General features: G+C 36.5%; 1 protein-coding gene across 1 annotated transcript in view; it reads right to left on the bottom strand.

Annotated features, from left to right (window-relative positions):
- Positions 1 to 20,176, bottom strand: part of JADE2 (jade family PHD finger 2) — a 108,589-nt gene that overhangs the window by 20,246 nt on the left and 68,167 nt on the right. Inside the window, exons 6-8 of the mRNA XM_053461831.1 lie at positions 18,848 to 19,059; positions 12,142 to 12,309; positions 9,411 to 9,527 (exon numbers count right to left, since the gene is read on the bottom strand). Of these exons, the coding sequence (XP_053317806.1) occupies positions 9,411 to 9,527; positions 12,142 to 12,309; positions 18,848 to 19,059 (497 nt within the window). The remainder of the gene's footprint in view (positions 1 to 9,410; positions 9,528 to 12,141; positions 12,310 to 18,847; positions 19,060 to 20,176) is intronic.

The following is a 20,176-nucleotide window of genomic DNA, read 5'->3' as shown; positions in this document are numbered from 1 at the left end:
TATTTAGGGAACATACAGAACAGCAGGAGTATATAAAAGAACATTAGGGAGCCACGTGAACTCTAAAGGCTCCATCTGGCACAGCTGTTGCACTGAAGAACATTTACCTGTATTATTCCACTTGCAAAGTTTATTTCTTAACAAACCCATTTCCATTGCAAACAATCTGAAACCTTGTCAAGTGTCATGATACTTAATATCATATAAAGGACAAACAAATACAAGTACTCTCCAATCATCATATGTACTTTAATAAATATTCTAGCTATGTGTTACCTTTCTTTTATATCCAAATACGTAAAGGAGCTGTTCATCAAAATCATGTGTCATTTGGCTTTTTTTTAATTTATTTTTTATTTTTTACTTGCCTTGCAGTAGATGCAGTCCTTTGAATGCATTTTCTGCTCAGCACTGAACATATGGCAGGCACTGACCCTGAGCCAGCTTCAGCCTTACAACATTATCAGGGATCTAACAAGACACGCTGTGTGCATGTGTAGATAGCCTATGTATTTAAGGGCAAGTCTATGTGTGTGTATGGGCAGGCATGTATAAAGGCAAGTGTATATGTGTGTGTAGCTTGACAATCCGTCTATGATTCATTCTAACACATTTTTAATCTGTGGGAATTATTTTGTTTTGTTTTTAAAAGATAATGTACTTCACCGAGTCCACTGTAAAAATGTCTGCCAGGAATCATGTCAGTGCCCATCCCTGAAGAGCTACACAAAGGCCAGTGGTGCCATCTCATTAAATATATGGTGAAGAAATGAGGGAAAGTTAGTTAAAACTGTGGAATCAACAACTCTCCTGCCAACTCTCCCTTTTCTGATAAATTTACATCCCATTCACCATTTAAGTAGTCCTTTCTCTGAACTCTCTTCAGAATATCTTCACGCACCTGGGTACTCTCCGCGTGAAGCGATGGGCCTCTGGGATCCTCTCCTTGTTCTTAGGGGCAGGGAAGTGGTGTTTAGCCACACCCACTCCACACCCAACACTCCTCCCACTCCCAAGCATTTTAATGCTACCTTGGACTAGCCCTACTCTCGGTCCATGGCTACTAGGCTAGCATGTTTTCAGCTACATTCATCACTCTTGATCACACTACCATACACTCCATGCTCAGCCAAGCATATCACACTTTCATCACAAACACCACTATCAGCCACACAGACACCAGTATAATTCACACAGAGCACACTACCACACTGGTATCTAAGCAGAGGTTACGGGACAAGTCATTATATCTAGTCTAATGTTTGTGTAGTATATTTTTTAAAAATATATATAATTAGATACTATGTTTTAATATACAAATTACTGTTTTGATACAGCGATCGATTTGATTAGAAAAATGTTGCATTTTTGATGCGTGATTCGGCCAAAAAGTGAGATTTGCAGGATCCTAGTTGAAACTTTTTGTGGAAACTGCAAAATAGCAGATCTGTTTTTTTCCAGCTGTAGCAGCACCTTTTAAGGGATCAAGTACTATGCTGTAAACACACAGTTAAAACAAAGGCTTTATACAAATGTATCATATTTGTAAACGGAAACAACAGGAACAGGCTGATTTTTTGTCAAATCGGTCCTAGCACTTTAAGGCTAGCAGCCAATAAATGATATGTGTGCTGCTGCCTGTTGTACATACATGGCTTGACACCAAACTCATCCACTTTCTTGTGGCTGCACACTAAAGGATGAGCTTGGCGATACCATCACCGCTAAGGCATTCAACTGCCCAGTGTACCCAATGGCTGAGTAAGCCAGTTAAGCATTGAGGCATGTTTACAGAAACCATCAAGGGGTTAAAGTAAGCTCTAAGAAAGATCTAAGTTTAAGAAATATTTGAAAACTTTCTAAATCCCAATTTCATGTGAAATCTCTACATTCTTTAGAGCAGTAACAAATTGTCCTGCCTGTGAGGATCTCTTCAGCGATTAGCCTAACATCTCAGCCCCTGCTTAATTAAGATTAAACGATCTTTTTGCACTGAAAGCAAATCAGTCATTACATTTACAAAGGAAGCTTAGAGACTAAACACAACTGGCGTAGTGAGCAGTTTTGCAATGTAACATAAAATTTTATAAATGAAAACGGCATATGGGATTCAATTACATGCAGCTGGAACCCTTGGTCATCATTTAAATAGTTTGTGGTAAAAATAAACTGCACAGCCTATGATAATGAATATATAAAATAAAACATCTTTCATAAAAATCAGACATTTCAAGCTGCTAAAAGGTAGGAGCAGGGTCATAATAAGTTATTTTGGGGGTGTTGCATCTTCGAGATGACATTGTACACAATTGTAAGTATTTCTGCAGATTACAAAACAATACGTTGATAATAGAGTTCAATAGACATGCGGAACATCTGGTGTTTACTGAAAATGACAACTATCACTTGACAGCCAATATTTCACAGAACGCATAATCTCTGGCACCCACATTTTTTTACCTAGAGGCAGGTCTTGAACCTAGACTTCCTGTAGGTTTTTGCCAAAAGACCCAATAACGTAACACCACAGATGTTCCAGTTTATACTTAAAACTGGAAATCAACCGCAATCATTTGGGGAATTTTATTTAAATTATTTATATTTTTTCAAAATGATGACACTTATTTTGGAGAAGAACAATCGTGTTACTATATTTTGCATTGGTTTTGTAGATCCCAGACTGCCCTAGGCACTAGTGGGCCAAACTTAATTGGAACTACATAATTTAAAAAGCACACTCTTTGTAGAGGTCTGACATCAGTAATATTGCGCTGCTATTTCACTTTCCGCTCTCTGTTTTCCTTTTTTACATAATTTCAAAGAGCCAGTAAGAAAATTGGAAGAATGAACATTTGTTGTACTTCACTTGTTAACCCTTTGATTTTCTTTTTACAAGAACACTAACAGAGGCAGCCACAGATCTCATGAACCTAAATGAATGTTAGTTCAAGAAGATACTTTGTATTGATTTTTTACAGTTTACAAATAAAAATCCATTTTACAATGTTTTCACTTTTGGGCAGAAAGTGGTCTGTCGCAAATTACGGACTAGGTTTTCTTATCTTGAGATCTCAAACCACTTTTGTTAAGGGAAAAGTCAAGCTGATTAATAAAAGTTTTTGATTAGCAGAAGACTAGAGTTGCCAACTCCGCCAAGCTTGTGGTTGTGACATGCATAAACACTGCCTAGTACTGTGTACTAGAGGACTGCACTGGGAGGCGGGTCCCGCGGGTCCCGCCAAAAAACTTGCGGGCGCGGGCGGTCTTGCTGGGGCTGCGGGCGGGAGCGGGCGGTCAGGCACTGTACCTGCGGGTCCCGGTAATCCTGCGCAGTCCCGCAAGGCTGCCTTCTTGCTGCTCCCTCACAGTGTTTCCTAGCTTGCTCCGCCCAGGAACAAAACGGAGTCACGTGATATGACGTCACTTCCTGTGACTCCGCCTTGTTCCTGGGCGGAGCAAGAGAAGAGACGCCGTGAGGGAACAACTCGAGGGCAGCCCCGCGGGACTGCGCGGGAAATCAGGTAAGGAGGCGGGCATGATTGGCCACAAATGTGGCGGGAGCGGGCGGGATTGGCCACAAATGTGGCGGGAGCAGGCGGGAGCGGAACACCCACATTGCGGGAGCGGGATTAAAATCCGCGGGAGCGGGCGGGATTAAAAAAGTAGTCCCGCGCAGGGCTCTACTGTGTACAGCCTTCAAGATTGTGTATGTAATAACAACAAATTATGGTGGCTCACACAAGATCCTAGGTGCGATTATCTGACAAATGAATGGTCGGCATGTGAAATGTCCAAACAAAAATGGCAGCCAGAAATGAGCAACCCGACAACCAACAGGATCTCAAGTCATTACTGTCTATAGAAGCCATATATTAAGAATGTTACCTCTCTTTTAGGTGCGAAAGGCAGCATTCGTGTGTACACATTACTATTACCAACTACTCGTATCACTATATGCGTAGGGACCATAAATGGATGGTGTCCATATCACTATAGCCAGGCAAGCACAATATGCGTGCTTTTGTTCTGTACCTACAGTGCCAACAAGACAGGATTCTGTGACAAGTGTTGGGACTAAAGGTAAGCAGGCGATAGAGCTTTAATAGCATAGTTCCAATATTCCTCTGTAGGAAGATGAATATTAACTTACTATGTTCCCATAGAGAGAAGAGCAGCACAACTAGAAAGAAGGGGGACCACCAGAGCCACTAGTAAGATTTTTTATTTCACAAAAATATAGTGCAGATAAAATGAGAAAATCACGGAATATTCCCACATATAGGTTGCTGTGAAAGCTAACCCTTTTGTGATATCAAGATGCTAATCTGCCATAGGTTATTGTGTGTTTCTCAAAACGATACATAATTGGAAATTGTTTGGAGGTTAAACATAACTGGGAAAGCAGGGATAAGATTGTATGCAGTAATACAAACAGCAGAGCTCATTATTTTTGAAAAGAAAATGCGTTAATGTGTCAGAGCACCTGGACAAGGGAAGGAAATTCAATGCGTTCTATGACGCAGGTAAAAACAGAGGGATAATTGGTGCACGTGTATTTTTAGCTGAAGCATTCAGCTGTTTTTTCCACTGTCCACTATTGTTGAAGTGCAGACTGGGTTTATTTTCATAGCAACATGAAGCTATTCTCTACCGATTCCGTTTTAAACACTTCCAGATGTTACAAAAGACGTATATATCACTAACTACACTGAGGCTGTGTATTTGTATTCAACAAAATTACCATACTTGGCTTTTCATCAACAAATCTCAGTTGAGAAAAACTTGTGGCTCCAATGCAGCTTATGTTATCAATACGGCAAGCGAATGTTAGTGTGACTTATGAGAAGCATGTACAGCTGGGATCCTTTTAAACTAAAGGAAAGCCAGCACAATATTGGCTGCACAACTACACTATTCTACAGGGAACCCTTTATAAGATTAAAATCCTGTCTCGTTGTTAAAATCCTGTCTCGTTGTAAATGTTTGGCCATTTACTGCATTTAGATACAGGACCTCTCACGTATACTAAAGAAGATCATATTCCATGATATCCTTTTTAATGATTTTTTTTTAATATTGGCGTATACCTAGCCTTGATGGTAGATAAAACTGGTGATTACTAACCACCATGGTTAGAAGCAGAAGTGCATTGGTATGTGTAAACTCTTAAGTGGTCCTTTCAGTGTTTTAATTATGATGTCATGGATGGTCAGTCATAGTGGACAGTATTAATGAAGAATGGTTACTACAGTGATCCGAGCCACGGTAAACAGGGAAATAATTATCTTATTAGTCGGCAGACATTATGAGAATGTGCAAGGAAATGGCATGCTCGGATGTCATCTTTACTTTATAGATTTCTAAATCTAAAATAACTTAACTGTCCTACGTCATTCTTCAAATAGTATATGTATTGAATAGTTAAATAGAGTATGTTAAATTGAGGATAATACAAAAATTTACAGTCTTCTACAATAAAAGAAATGTGCTTTGTGTGTTATTTTTCTGTATCCAAATAAAATAAAGTCTGACTCAGATGCTTGTATCTTTGTTCTTTTGTATTTTTCCATTTTTGCTTTCAGGAAATTATACATTTATTATAGTTGTAATTAAGCTGTTAAAATGTTTGTACAAGGATGTGAGTGATTTAATGTAGTGGAACAGAACATATTCAAGATTGATGGGAATGTTTCTCAGATGTATTGTATCTGCAAGCAGTTATTTAATATACTTTACATATTAAAGTGAATTATCAGATTTACCCAATCATTAATATAAATATTCAATGTGCAAGTTGCAAATGTGCAATGTATGGGATGCAATGTTTTGTATGAAGAACAACTGATTTGGTGATTACACCCCATTAGTGTTAATACTATAAATTATTCAACACATACACATATAGTGTATCCCATTTGTAAATTATGTGAATTTGTAGCAAGATTTTTGCATTTTTCCTAACCTTCAAGTGGCATTTTTAATGTAATTTCTGAAAATGTGTGTAATTTTTTACAATGTTCATCCTAAAATAGCTACAAAAACAGTAATGGTCTATTTGATTCATTCTTAACTGGAAAAGACTTTATTGTGGTCAGGTTCTAACTTCTCATTGTCTCTGCCTCCTTAGTCCAATAAATACATCATCAAGTCTAAAAAAAAAAAAAAAAAAAAGTTTTGAAAAACAATGCCCTAAAAATACTCACTGTAAATGAGTTAATATCTCAGTTCCCAGAAAATAATGGAAAAAAGAAACATGGAAAGGCTTTGACATGACTGCGCTAACTTTAAACAAATATATAGACCAAAATAATATAAAAATTAAATATGCATTTACTTCCCAGAATAAATAATAAAGGTTTCCTTATTTGCTATTTATCATGCCATTTAAAGTACAATTAATTATTGCCTGTAAATTAGTGTTACCATGAACTGATGCTCCAGTACTTTGTCCATCTAACAATTAAGTGTTTAATCTTTTAGTTTTACTTTTAAATGATCAACCAAACAGAAAACAGTTGAAGGAAAAGTAGGAGAATGAATCCTAATTTCAATATTTTCTTATTGTACCTTTGAGACAGCTACATGTCCAATGCTTTCTTTCAGATTTTAAAGAATATACAATAAATAAGTATAACATGAGTTATGATGAGGTGAGGCACAGAAAAAAGCTGTGTCTACTCAAGCAGTCAAAATGAATATGCTATTACATGCCCTGAGCAGCTGATCTACAGCCGATCCCCTGCATTACCATGCATGCGATCGCTTCCAGAGCAAGTCAATGCACGGTTAGCGTCTGATGGTAAAGCCAATGTTTGTAATTGAAGTTTTGCGTGGACATAATATTAAGTACAACCTACTTCAAAACACATCGTCTTTTGGTGGGGCTGAATGGGACACTAGCCTGTGAACATTTTTTATCTATCCTGACCTTTTATGACAATTTAGATTGTTTAATTTATTTGCTTAAACGGCTAATTTTTTTTTAATCATCAATCATTATCTTTCGTCATTCCCAATTCCTTAATTAAAAACTGGAAAGAGAAGGAAACCAAAAAGTGCAATTATTTATTTTTCAATAAATATTATGTATTTTTACATCATAACAATTGTCTACTAGGTGATACAGTACACGGGAGATCATAAGGTGATAAGACTGCATGTAGTCTCCCAGTCAGGAGTAGCCAGCATCTCTGGCCTCACATGTCATGAGGTTAAACGGGTTTAAAAAGCGAACAAACATATATATATATATATATATATATATATATATATATATATATATATATATATATATATATATAAGATATGGTACTGGCTCCCGATTTAAAAGAAGTAAAGAAGTGGTCAAAGATTGCCTCCTAAGCTCAAACCATGTTGCTGAAATGCCTTGATATCGAGGCATTTAGCAACAACGAAAACCCACCTCAGGACACACTACTGACTGCTCCGGAGGGTGGCCAAAAGCGACATAGCGATAGATTTTGCCTCTCACAAGATGGTGGCACCCACTAAAAAAATAAACGAGTAAGGGTCTGTCCAGACCTTCCTGAGTGATTAGTAAAATAAATTTAAAGAAAAAGAAGTAAAATTGACTTCAAAGAGGTACTGTCTTGTTAGAAGAGATCCCTGAAGTAAAGAAAAAATATCAATAAGGAATTTAAAAATAAAAATGTAGTGCCCTACACCTTTCACTTCTCCCACTGTTAATACAAATCAAAAACCTTCCCTAACCCCAACTCACAGTACTTACAGTGCATAGTAACTCTAAACTAGAAACTCTAGTTCTTGAAAAAACAATATATAAATTGTGTGACTACACTAAACATAAAAAAGATAGTCAGGCTTGGACGAAAATTTTGTCCCACATATAGTAAAAATGACAAATAAGCTTTGGCTACTAGGGTCGGAAATCCCCCCACCATGAAGTCAATATACGTATAATTATCAAAAGAATGAGGCTCAACTGAAGTTAAATTAGAATTTACTTACTTCCTGTATTTAAGGGAGATTGTGATGCTTGTGGTGAATTTTAATAAAGAATTTGGACTCCTGTAAAACCAATAATGAAGCGCTTCAGCAAAGTGATCTTATAGAGACTTACCATAGACTACATGATTTCAGATGGTTGTAAAACATGTATTTATCAAGGAAATCCAGATTTATGATAATTACAGTATTGGCAAAACCAACATTTTTTTTTTAAAGGATCAGGAGTATGATACAGAGCCTGTAATACATATTTGTGTTTGGCAGCAAATCTAAAATCCATACTAAACACAGCTTCCACAAAAGAACAGACCTCTGCAGAAACTCTGTGAGACCACGGTGACCAGAGTACAACCACGTGAGGGATATGAATTTGTAAACTAATGTACACAGAAATAATTATGAAATGCCTCCAATACCTGTCAATGTAGCATTAGACTTGGCACAGCTCTATAGATGAGCTTTATGCTGTAAACAATCTTTAGCACTAGAGGCTCACAAGCAGTCTGTTGAATACTTGATAAAGAACAGAAGTGCGTTGCAAATGTCTGCTTGGCTTGGAGTAGGTAGAATTTCATTGATTGATTGTTATAAAAAAAAACATCAAAAAATGCCTGGCTATGGTCTTATGGAGGCAGACATGATGTCGGATGTGGAAAACATAAAACTGAAAATCTAAAAATGTAACATAATAGAATTTTCATTCCTGGATTTGATAACAAGGTTAATATTTAACGAAATAAAAACGTATGAATTACTTCATAAGTACGTTAAAACTCTTTGTCCTAAAACTCCTTGCTACAGGACTGCAGGAAAATAGTCAAAATTTTACCTAGCAATCACAAACATTTCAAGATATTGTGGGGAAGGAGAAATAGTACTGGAAATAAAGGTAGTTTACAGTATATATATATTGGCAATTCTAGAAACTAAAAGCAGACGTAGCAGTCAATATGATTATGTAAAAAACTTCTCATGTGAACATTCTGGACTTTTGAGTTTTAATGGGATGAGCCAACGTTATGTATTTCCACCTTTGCCCCCCTCCCCTCATGTTTTTCTTATTAACATAACACTTTGTACAAAGGTTTATTCGGACGTAACAGAAAAGTTTGCACTGCCGGTCAGCTTTTCAATTTTAGCTATCTCGTAAGACACATCAACCTGTAGCTCACAACTCGCCAGCTGAATACACTTAAATGTCACCTGTCGCATACCAGGGTTTGTTTGTTTAACTACAAACCAACTACTAGATTTTGCTCAAGGACACAATAGGAAAAAGGCTACAGAGTACGTTCATTAAGACAGTTTACTTGTAATGGGGAAAAATGGCAATGTGACCTGTACTATTACAATGTGTAGCTCATGCGTGTCAAATTGGATGTTGCAGTTGAAGGATGTTTATTAGCAGATAAATTACATACCTGAATACAAGTACCAGTGCATTCCTTACACAAACTGCAGGACAAAGCCCATCTGCTTGGTGGAATATGTGAAATCTTTGTGATAGGTTCCATCTTTTCTGGGCAACCAATACTAACCTAAACAAGTAGGTAAAATAAAAAAATTAATATACAACAATGAACACATTAGTCAGAAAATGGATTCCTAAATAAATGTATATTTTCATGTAATTGAAGATTGATTTTTTTACTTTCCCAGGTTCTCCACTGTTATCAGGGCCGTCTTTAACGCATTGCAGAAGGAGTAGCTGCCCTGGGCCCAGTCATTCCAGGGAGCCCATAACAGCTGCTCCTTGCGCCCATGGCAACCATGACCGGGCTGGCCACTCTAGGCCCGCCAAGTATGAATGAGTATTTGTCAGTGAGTGAATGAACGAGTATTTGTGAATAGTATCTCTGAATGTTGTGAATGAATATTTGTAAATAATGATCTTTGAATGGAGCGAAAAAAGGAGTATATGCGTGATAGCATGCGTGTGTAATTGGGGGGCAAAGATGACGGAGGCTGTGTGTGGCAAAGTTGGCACGGACATGCTGTTTGAGGAAAAAGAAAGCATGTCATATACGTCCAATCTGGGTCCTGGTCAGGTCTGGGTGATGGGACAAGTCCTATGTACGAAATCTGGGTGTCAGGGCTGGTGTTCGGGCTGTGTGACCTGTGATCTATGTCTTGTAATGTAATTTAGTGCTTTCATGCATTATTTATCTATACCTTCAGTGCTGAGTTTTACTGGGCTGGGTTTATGTGTTATTTAATTACGCTATACCTGCAAACACAAGGTTTGTATGTCTTATTCAGTTGATCTGTACCTCCAATTCTTTGTTTCCATGTGTTTGTTTGATCTATACCTGGACTAAATGAGAGAGGAAAAGAGAGGGGGGGCAAGGGGGTAATAATGGGGGAGGGTGCACATAGGGTACCTGAACACCTAAAGTCAGCACTGATCATGACTCTCATTCCATTTCAGGTCACTCACCGGTCCCGCGACGTGCGGCTTGAGTCACATTCGGGTCAGTAGGAGGGAAGACTGCACTGACTCTGACAGTCTTCTCCTAATCTGTTTTGTGGGTTTTTTTTGGTGTTGGACTGGAGAGCATGATTGGAGGGTGGTGGTGGGGAGCCCAAGCAAATGCTTGCCCAGGGTCCAAACAAAATAATAATATATGCAGAATGGCTGATCATATATGAAATAGTTTGGTAGAATTTCAGAAAAGACACTTTTATGTCCTATTTACCAAACTGACAATGAAGTTTATTTGCAAAGCCATGATTTGTGTGTTAATGAAGAATCTTACCCGACTGCAGTAACCATGCATAATAAAGTAGCACCTACCTTTAAGAAGTAGGGAGTTAGTTATTTATAAGGTGTTAGCTACCATGCATCATACAGTCCTGAGCTGACTCCTTTGTATTCTTATATTAATGATATCTGTACACCGTAATTTGTGTTTATTCACTTGGCATATCACAATTAAAATCCATGCTTTAATACAGGTGACTTAATCGGGAATATTTTTTACTTCCTGAAAGTAAACATAGAATTTAATGCCAGATAACAATTTAGCCCAGGTCATATTTTCATGACGACCATTTTGTTGTCATAATTACCGAGTTACTGCGTGTCAACTACAACTCCTTTGAGCCCTGGAATTATCACAACTGCTGTGAATAAGAGCTGTGAAAGCACTACCAGCAGAATTTAGGTAAAAGATATATCTCACAATATGAAATCCTTAATACACGATTCAAAAGAGACAGGATGGATATTTTGAAACTGAAGTGCATTTGACACAGTAGAATTTTCTGTGCTGGATTTCTTTATTGCTTATCATATCATGATCTGTTTGGTGTGTGTGCTGTGATTAGGCAAATGCCGCAGCAGCTGTTATTCATTAGAATTAATCTATCATTAAAAATGTTAGAATCCTATTTACATTTAAATACAGCCTTAATTAGTGTTATGTAGCTTTATGTCTCTTATTATTGGCAGTGTATGGAAGCATTTTTGGCAGCTGTAGTTTTATAGTTATCAAATCTAAGTGATATACTTTACAATTGTTACCTACAACCTCCTATGCAATAGTCCAGCTAAAAGGATAACATTTTCACAGGAATCAGAAAAGTTAACATGTTCAGAGTTTTTTCACAGTGACAAGGTTTATGTAGCTACATTTAGCTAATATACCACAGAGGTTAGACTGAGGCTTTCCAAGTTCTCAAAACAGGCTTTGCGAACAGGGCACTGCTTTAATTTGTCTACAATAAAATGTATGAAGTAATTATGTGCAAGTAGTTTGGAGCATCTGTGTGATGGGCCATTACATATTATACTGAAAGGAAGACAAAAGGGTACAATAATATTTTGAAAACAATTAAAAAGCTTTGCTTTAAAGCTTGTTACTGTACAGCAATACAATAAACTTAGTAATGAATATATATAAGTTGCTATAAAAATTGAAACTCAACAGATTGTGAGAAAATATTTGCACATAGGTTTGGTTGAAAGAGAGAATTTAGAGGCTTGCTGTTAATTAAAAATCCCAGTAAACAAACCTCCTCCTTTCCTTTTTATGACAGTAACTTTGGGAACAAAAAAAGAGAACGCTTAATTAACCCAACAGGAAGAGTTGGCTCTTTATAAGCGCACGTTCGTTTTCTACCTCCATCAAAACGCATTGAATGATATCTTACTTCAGGTATCCATAAGGCACAGCTAACATGGACCCACTTCGTCCCACTTCTTGTAGGTTTTAGTGCTCCCCCTCTCTTAGGACAAAGCAAGCATTTTGCCTGAGCTCCAAGTGCACAAGATCGACAAAGCCAACTTCCAGTGGGGACCTTCAGGATACCATAGCAAGCCTGCAATTACAACAAAATAATAATTGTTGCAAGACCACACAGAATTTACCATAAGGGGAATAACCCATAAAAAATAAATGAAACGCATCAAAGTAAAAGACATCATTAAAAGACAAACTGAAAAATACATTTAAATATGGGAAAATTAGTAAAAGCTAATAACCCATCCATTCATCATCAGGATTAAAAAGCCATATAGTAATTTTGTTCCTGTATTAAAACCTTAGCAGTCAGTTAACCAAATAATTAACAATCTCTCTCAAAAACAAACAAAACAACAAATTGCATGATCACTAATTTTAAACTCCCGTTGCACAATGTGAATGACTTGTTTCAAACTGCAGGCTAAATAATAAATAATAAAAGTTATGTTTGATTGTTCTTTAAACACAAACACTGAAATCACAATGGGGAAAAAAAACATTTCTGCATCAAATTTCAATCCAGAAATGGTCTTAATAGCACAGCAAGCTATATACCACATGTTAACACAATACATGTTTATTATTAAAGTTATTTAACTCTCAGTTCTGGAAATGCTAATTTGGAGAGATGTTTATTTATTTCTATTTCTATATTGACTGTAAATTGAGATAGGAACATAGCTCTTTATTTCCCCTCTAGAATTCTATTGCCAACAAAAGAACTGAAAAAGTAATTAAAGTTATGGCACTGTATTCTAAGTTATATTGTTCAAGAACTGCTAATGTATTAATATGCACTTTTAAGAGTCAGAAGTGGACCATTCTTTTTGGATAGAGATGGCTCCTGTAAGCTTAGAGAACCTCAGACGGAACTGAGCCCCCGGACCTAGGTAAACTGGCCTTTTCCTTTTATACTCTTATAGAAAATTCTGCAAAACTTACTTGAAATCAGGAAGGTTTGTTTAATCTTCTTTTTAACACTCATTAACAAAATGACACCCATTTTAATACTTTTTTTTTTTTTTTTTTTTACAATATATATGGCTTGACAGTACTGAAAAATGATGCATATGACAACTGAATCAAATGTTCCAGTAATGTATGTTTTATATCTTTACTTCCATTATAAGAAGCTGAGCTTGGTATTAGAACTAATCCCAAGAGAAGACTTTTGCAGCCTAGTTGGGCGCCAGCATGTCTCCTGTTTGACATTCTTCCCAGCAGGTAGTCCGTAAGAGCAGCAGATGACACTGCGGGACCATCTGCCACACGTGAGTCATCTCCTGGGTACCAGCTTTTTAATGTGCCAGATTAATTAATTAAACTTAATGCACACACTTTATAAGGGATTTTCCGCCATACATAATTTAAATGATATACTTAAAGTATTTGTAGCATATATTGAATAGAATATATATTGACATTTACCAAACGCTGGTTAAAAATGATATATAAAATATCTTGGAAGACTATCATATCTTTTTTGCTTGAAAAAGTAGTACAATGAAATCTTGTTTGAGATGATATTTTGTTTTAAAACACAAACTCAAAATCAATTATTAGCGTATTAAGAAAAAAATAAATATGTTGTATTTATTTTCTGTGTTCTGGAAGCTCCCAGTTTACACAGATGAAGCAAACTGCCTTAATGAGGGGATAATTATCTCACTATTGGCTTTCATGGGATTCATTAAATCTGCTGTGCATTAAAATAAGATATACAGAAAAAAAATTCAGTGTACCACTGGTAATTTAGTAATATGACACGCTGGTCTTCATGCAGCTAAATCATTTTCAATGTAACAGTGTTCATTGAAAGTGCTATTAAACAGTGTTTCAGCAATAGCATGCTCCCATCATTAGTATATATATTTTATAGGTATATGCGGCACTTAAACATTCCAGGAATGGTTCCTCAATTGGGCCACGCACAACATATGGTATTATGGCATTATTTTTTCTAGAAAAAGTGGGAAAATAAGGTATATGCTAAAAATTAAATATACACTGACATACAAATCAAACAAAACAATCTCTATGAATAAATAAAATAAGACTTGACTATTTACTACACGTGGAACTCGTACTGTATTTTATGCACTTTGCCTTTTACTTATATAATAAAATATATAAAATATAGACCATGTTATAAATAAACGGTATTATGACTTAATCTAGTAACGTCAGTTTCATAGATGATTCCAAATTATATTAGTGAACATTTTATTAGGGTTTCCAAATGGGGACACAAATGTGTTAACCCATCCCCCCCCGTGCCAGAAAGCCCTGAAACGCATAGAAGGGTTAATTAGTTGGACGTTTTAAGGATGCCAACAAAGTATCAACAGTTTTTTTTATAATCTCAGGCGGTTGGTTTTTAGTTAATTTTAGCATGGAATTAAGCTTTTCTACTACTTAACTTAACGTTTCATAAATTGTTAAAACAAAAAGAATAAAGAATCCAAGTGGAAATAATAGGCAGTGGAGGATAATTTATGGGTGAATATAACATTGGTTTATAGGATTACACTATTAAGTCTTATGATTCCCATGGATTTGCCAAAAATATTTGGCATCATGATAAATGAAGAGAGCACCCACTGTTACTCTGCTAATCCAAGAGTATTTTGACAAGGTAAAAATGGTGATGACAAGGCTATATTTATATTCCATGTATTTCGAGGCAAATGCCATTCATACCCAGTAGTTTTGAAACTCACTCAGTGGTTATGTCTGCTAGATTCTATAATTTGAGGTTGTTAATGCATTTAAATAGAAGACAAGAAATTAACAAATTGTAAGGTTACATCACATACGGTTTTATTATCAAAACTCTATGTTTAGTAATGAGAGTATCATAGGTGGAACTAAGATGGTAGATAGTATGTCAAGATTTCAAACATCTTTCATGCCTGGATGGAGCGCCACTACTTGTCAGTGGTCTAAAGGTCCTGAATTTGCCTTGTTAGCTCATCTGCAAGTATTAAGAACAAGCCCAAAACTATTTGTTAGTTAAGGAGAGCTCCACAAGGTAAGCTAGTTTATTATGGAAAGTCAAACTTGATACAGTGCAGTATGATGTTATCTATAAAACAAATGGGATCCACATTTAAATTTAGTATTAAAAACAGAATAACTGAGTAAGGGGGTTTTGTTTACAGTAGTTAGTATTACTGATGTAAAAGAATAAGTGCCTTCATTTCCTTACTGTTTCCAGAAAGTGAGCTCAAGTCTTTATTGAACATGGCTAACTGGTACTAATTGCACTGCAGGTCCTACTACTTTTTTGATCTTATATAGGGCAGTATGGCAATATTTATTTTTGGCACTGGTTAGGCCTAACCCTTAATATATACACTCTTGGACCCCCTTTTGCCTTCAGAACTGACTTAATTCTTCGTGGCATACTTTCTACAAGGTGCTAGAAACATTCCCCAGAGATGTGCCAAGAAAATGTTCCCCACACCATGCTTTCATGTTGTTTAATCCAAAGTCTGACCCTGCTATCTGAATGTCGCAGCTGGAATTCAGACTCATAAGACCAGGCAACGTTCTTCCAGTCTTCCATTGTCCAATTTTGGTGAGCCTGTACGAATTGTAGCCTTAGTTTCCTGCTCTTAGTTGACGGGAGTGGTACCCGGTGTGGTCTTCTGCTGCTGTAGCCCATCTGCTTCAAGGTTCGATGTGTTGTGCGTTCAGAGATGGTATTCTGTATACCTTGGTTGTAATGAGTGGTTATTTGAGTTACTGTTGCCTTTCTGTCATCTTGAACCAGTCTGCCCATTCTCCGTTGTCCTCAACAAGGCATTTTCGTCCACAACTGCCACTGACTGGATATTTTCAGACCATTCTCTGTAAACCCTAGAGATGGTTGTGCGTGAAAATCCCAGTAGATCAGCAATTTATGAACTACTAAGACCAGTCCGTCTGGCATCAACAACCATGCAACGTTCAAAGTCACTGAAATCCCCTTTCTTCCCCATTCTGATGCTCGGTTTGAACTTCAGCTAGTTGTCTTAACCACATCTACATGCTTAAAAGCATTGAGTTACTACCATGTGCTTGGCTGATTAGCTATTTGTGTTGACAAGCAATTGAACAGGTGTACGTAATAAAGCAGCCAGTGAATGTGTATTATTATACATATATATGCCATATATTTTTTTACGGTATATATAGAGTTGGTGCTTGCTTTATTTGTCCCATACTCTAAGTAATCAAACAATCAAAAAGTCTGCAGCACATAAGGTTTCAAAGCCAAATCATAATGTAAATTAAGAAACAGAACGATGGACAAGAAAGACTACACGATAATAATCAATTGGACGCAATTGTGTGATTCTATTTGACCTTTGTTTTTCTGTAACTCTGCTTCAGTTTTGTATTTATTTCAAGTGTTTTGAACTACAGAGAATAATCATCCTTCCTGTGTATAGGCTAGTCATTAAATAAAGCTGCAATCACTTTCATTCCTTCTCAAACTGCCACCTTCAGTCTCAGCGCAAAACCTCTTTTCTTGGCACTTGTCTGCACTATTAAGTGCCTCATTGAAATGATAAAAATATTACAATGCTCATTTTGTCTCCTTCGTTACTATTGCTACCAACTGCATAGTGAAATACAGCATTAATCATTTTATGGTAAACAATATTTTGGTTATAGCCTATTTTATTCAACAGTGTTAAATTAGGTGTTATTGACTACAAGGTGTAACATCTCAGAACCGTTGTTATGCGATATCAACAAATTGAAAATTCACCGGCTCTAGGGTACTTCTGAGCACAAGACCATGCACATGTGGTGTGCAGGTGGCTTAAGTTGACCAGTCATCACCAGATGACAGATCTGCTATCAACAGATTAATATATACTAAGATAGCATGGTTATTTATAGAAATCAGGGACAGGACACCTTAAGGTCCGTACCCCTTTATGAACTTTGGTTACACTATGTATGATGCAAATGGTGTACACTGCAAAACTAAAAAGAATTGGGTACTACAAACAGATATTGTCCATCTGATTTCAATGAATGCAAATAATTGTATACTTTTTAGATGTACATATCCCTAGGAGAGCAGAAAATACACAGGACAGGAATGCCGTCTGCTGTGTTATTGTTATCTGGGAAGCAGAAAACAATACTTTGCAGTTGGTGAAAAGCTGATCCATTATTCCCGTAATCATCTTGAACTTGATTTAACTTTGGATTCAGCAGACTTATCATTGTTATTTACCCACACTTCAGCATTCAGCTGTGAATAATTAGCATGAAATAGTGAACAGCCTCTAATGGGGCATTGTCATCCTATCATGATTTGTATGTTATTGCAATTTGTGTGTCAAAACGTAGCACAATATAATATGAATATACGGCATGTGTTAACATTTTGACACTGGTTGAATGGCTGCGTCACAACAACCCTATTTCTGATGCAAGCTGTAACAAATGAAGCTTCTGTACTGGTATAAAAACAATTACATGATAGAAAATGTTAAATATAAGCTAGATGGGCTTTTGTCAAATAAGGTCCAATACAATGAACAAGACCGCAGGTAATTAGAAGGGCCAAACATTAAGTTGAATAAAGATAAATCATATTTTAAGTAGTCCTCGTATATTTTATTGAGCTGTATTCATTTTAAGGCAATTGGAGTGTTAATTCTACTAAAGAACTTTTATATCTTAAAAAACCCAAACTAAATAATGCAGTTATATGTGTCTGTCAAGGTTTGACATGGGTCTTTATTATTCTTCAGCAAGATCCTGCCATAAATGTTATCTGGAATCCTAACCAGACCCAACATAAAATCAGTGGGGTAGGAAGAGCATCCAAGCAGGGTATCTTCAAAGGATGCCTGCTGTCCTGTCCTGGGTACCATAAAATCTTACAGGGAGCGGGCACTGGGGTCACATATTGACACAATATGACATGTTGAAAATATCAGGAGGGAGTCTGCTGATAGATTTTACAACCCAGTTTATTAGGAGTGTCGTAAAGTATCTGGGCTACACACTCCCCTCCCCATGTGACACTAAATGGGCGGTCTTCCAGAGACAAAGGAAGAAGATTCCTATAAGAATGTGAATCTGAGAATAAGAAGAATTTACATTATTAAACATCTTTGACAAGGGACTTGAAACATCTGGAGATTCCTCTTTGACCATTTTCGTCAGATTAAACATAAATCAATCAGTTCTGTCTTTGTGCTCTAATTTTGAACTCATAGCTTTCTGAGACAGCCGGAGTTAATCACATTACCGATTTTCTACTTTGTGACTTTTTTGACTATACTGAGTTTTTGTAAACCCGTGCTAACCCTCATTATACCCTCCACATAGGCATGTTGCATGACAACAGATTTCAAATGTGTCAGATAATTAAATTTCAAATGTGTTATGATAGTAGTTTTCTTCTTTTGTATTTTTCTATCACCCTTTCCCGTTATATCCACACAACAGAACGTCCTGCAATAACTAGCTGAATCGCCTAAATCCGAACCATTCTCATTGTGCTTATTTATATAAAATTAGTTTCTATGATTTCTCAACTCTTTAACGTAAATTGTCTTGAGAGAGATAGGGTTCATTCAAAGAATACTTGGTGTATTTACCTGGTGTACACAGACGTTACACTTGTCACAAAAAACCATTTCATTTCCATCCTCCCCTTCTGGTGACCGACAAACGTCACAAACAACATCTTCATCATATTCAATACCCAAACCTTCTTCAGTTTCAATGGCAATGTTCATGTTCTCAAAGCAGACCATTTCTAATTCTTCAAGCACCTTCTCAAAAGTGAGCTCATCCAGAAGCGGCATATCTATAAGAGAAATTAACAAAAGGAAACCATTAAAAATGATAAGGTGATTTGACTTACTGGGAGATTTTTTTTCACATTTAAAAATTCTGTAATATAAGATGAGAAGTCTGTTAACAAACATATGTTCAAGAGAACTAATAGGAATGCCACACCTGAGCATCACCAGAGCTCTAGAGCTACAGAGCACCACCACCTTCTTGGTACAGTTTTTGTGCCAATTTTGGTTGCTTGAAGCATCCAACCACTGGCAGAAAATCATTCCCACTAATTTCTTTGAAAGCACTTTTTGTGCATTTGCATGGGGTGCTTCTCGTTTGACCCCCTGGAACCGTTAGTCATTATATGGTGCGTACGCACTTTCAAGCAGTAGAAGTGTTTGGCCAAAGACATCTCCTACAAGCCAAAGAGCTGACAGGAGGGTGAAGATGGAAATCGAATAGGGGTGAATCTCAATGCATTTGCAAGAGGAAAAAATGTTAATTCAAATGAGACACTGCTGTGGCATGGCATAGGCATAAAACTATCATGGCACATGGTTGCTGTTAGAATAATAATGGCCAATAAGTATACAAAAAATAAAGAATTCAGAGCATACCCCGCAAATACCATTTAAAAACACATTCTGTTTTCATATTTCTAGCACTGAAATAAATAAATAGATAAAAAGAAACAAGTTGCCTGTATTCAAATAACAAGGGTGCATGATGAGTTTATTTTACATTTGAAGTGAAAATCTTTTTAATGAAAATGATGAGAATTCAACCACAAATGGGCAGTGGTTTATGAATTCCATGTGTGAATACATTTTTATGTAAATATTACTTTGGCTTGATTAACGATCTTTAGTGATTCTTTGACAGTTGCACACAGATATTTACATATTTTATGACATTTTCTAGACTTACAGAAAATCACAAATGTACATTATGTAGTATAGTTAGCATGTTAATTGTTGAAATATGATTATTTTGTGTGATGAATTTAATTGCTGGGGCTTGGTACTATTGAGTGTGTATTTCTGAAATCTCCAGGACTACCCTGGAGGCTCTGAGTTTTCTCCTGATTTTTGATCCTCTGTGGCAATCTTCTGATCTTAATATTGGACATTTAATTCTCC

This window comes from Spea bombifrons, chromosome 4 (assembly GCF_027358695.1).
Source record: "Spea bombifrons isolate aSpeBom1 chromosome 4, aSpeBom1.2.pri, whole genome shotgun sequence".
Lineage (NCBI taxonomy): Eukaryota > Metazoa > Chordata > Amphibia > Anura > Pelobatidae > Spea > Spea bombifrons.
This window is presented reverse-complemented; position numbering and strand designations above follow the sequence as displayed.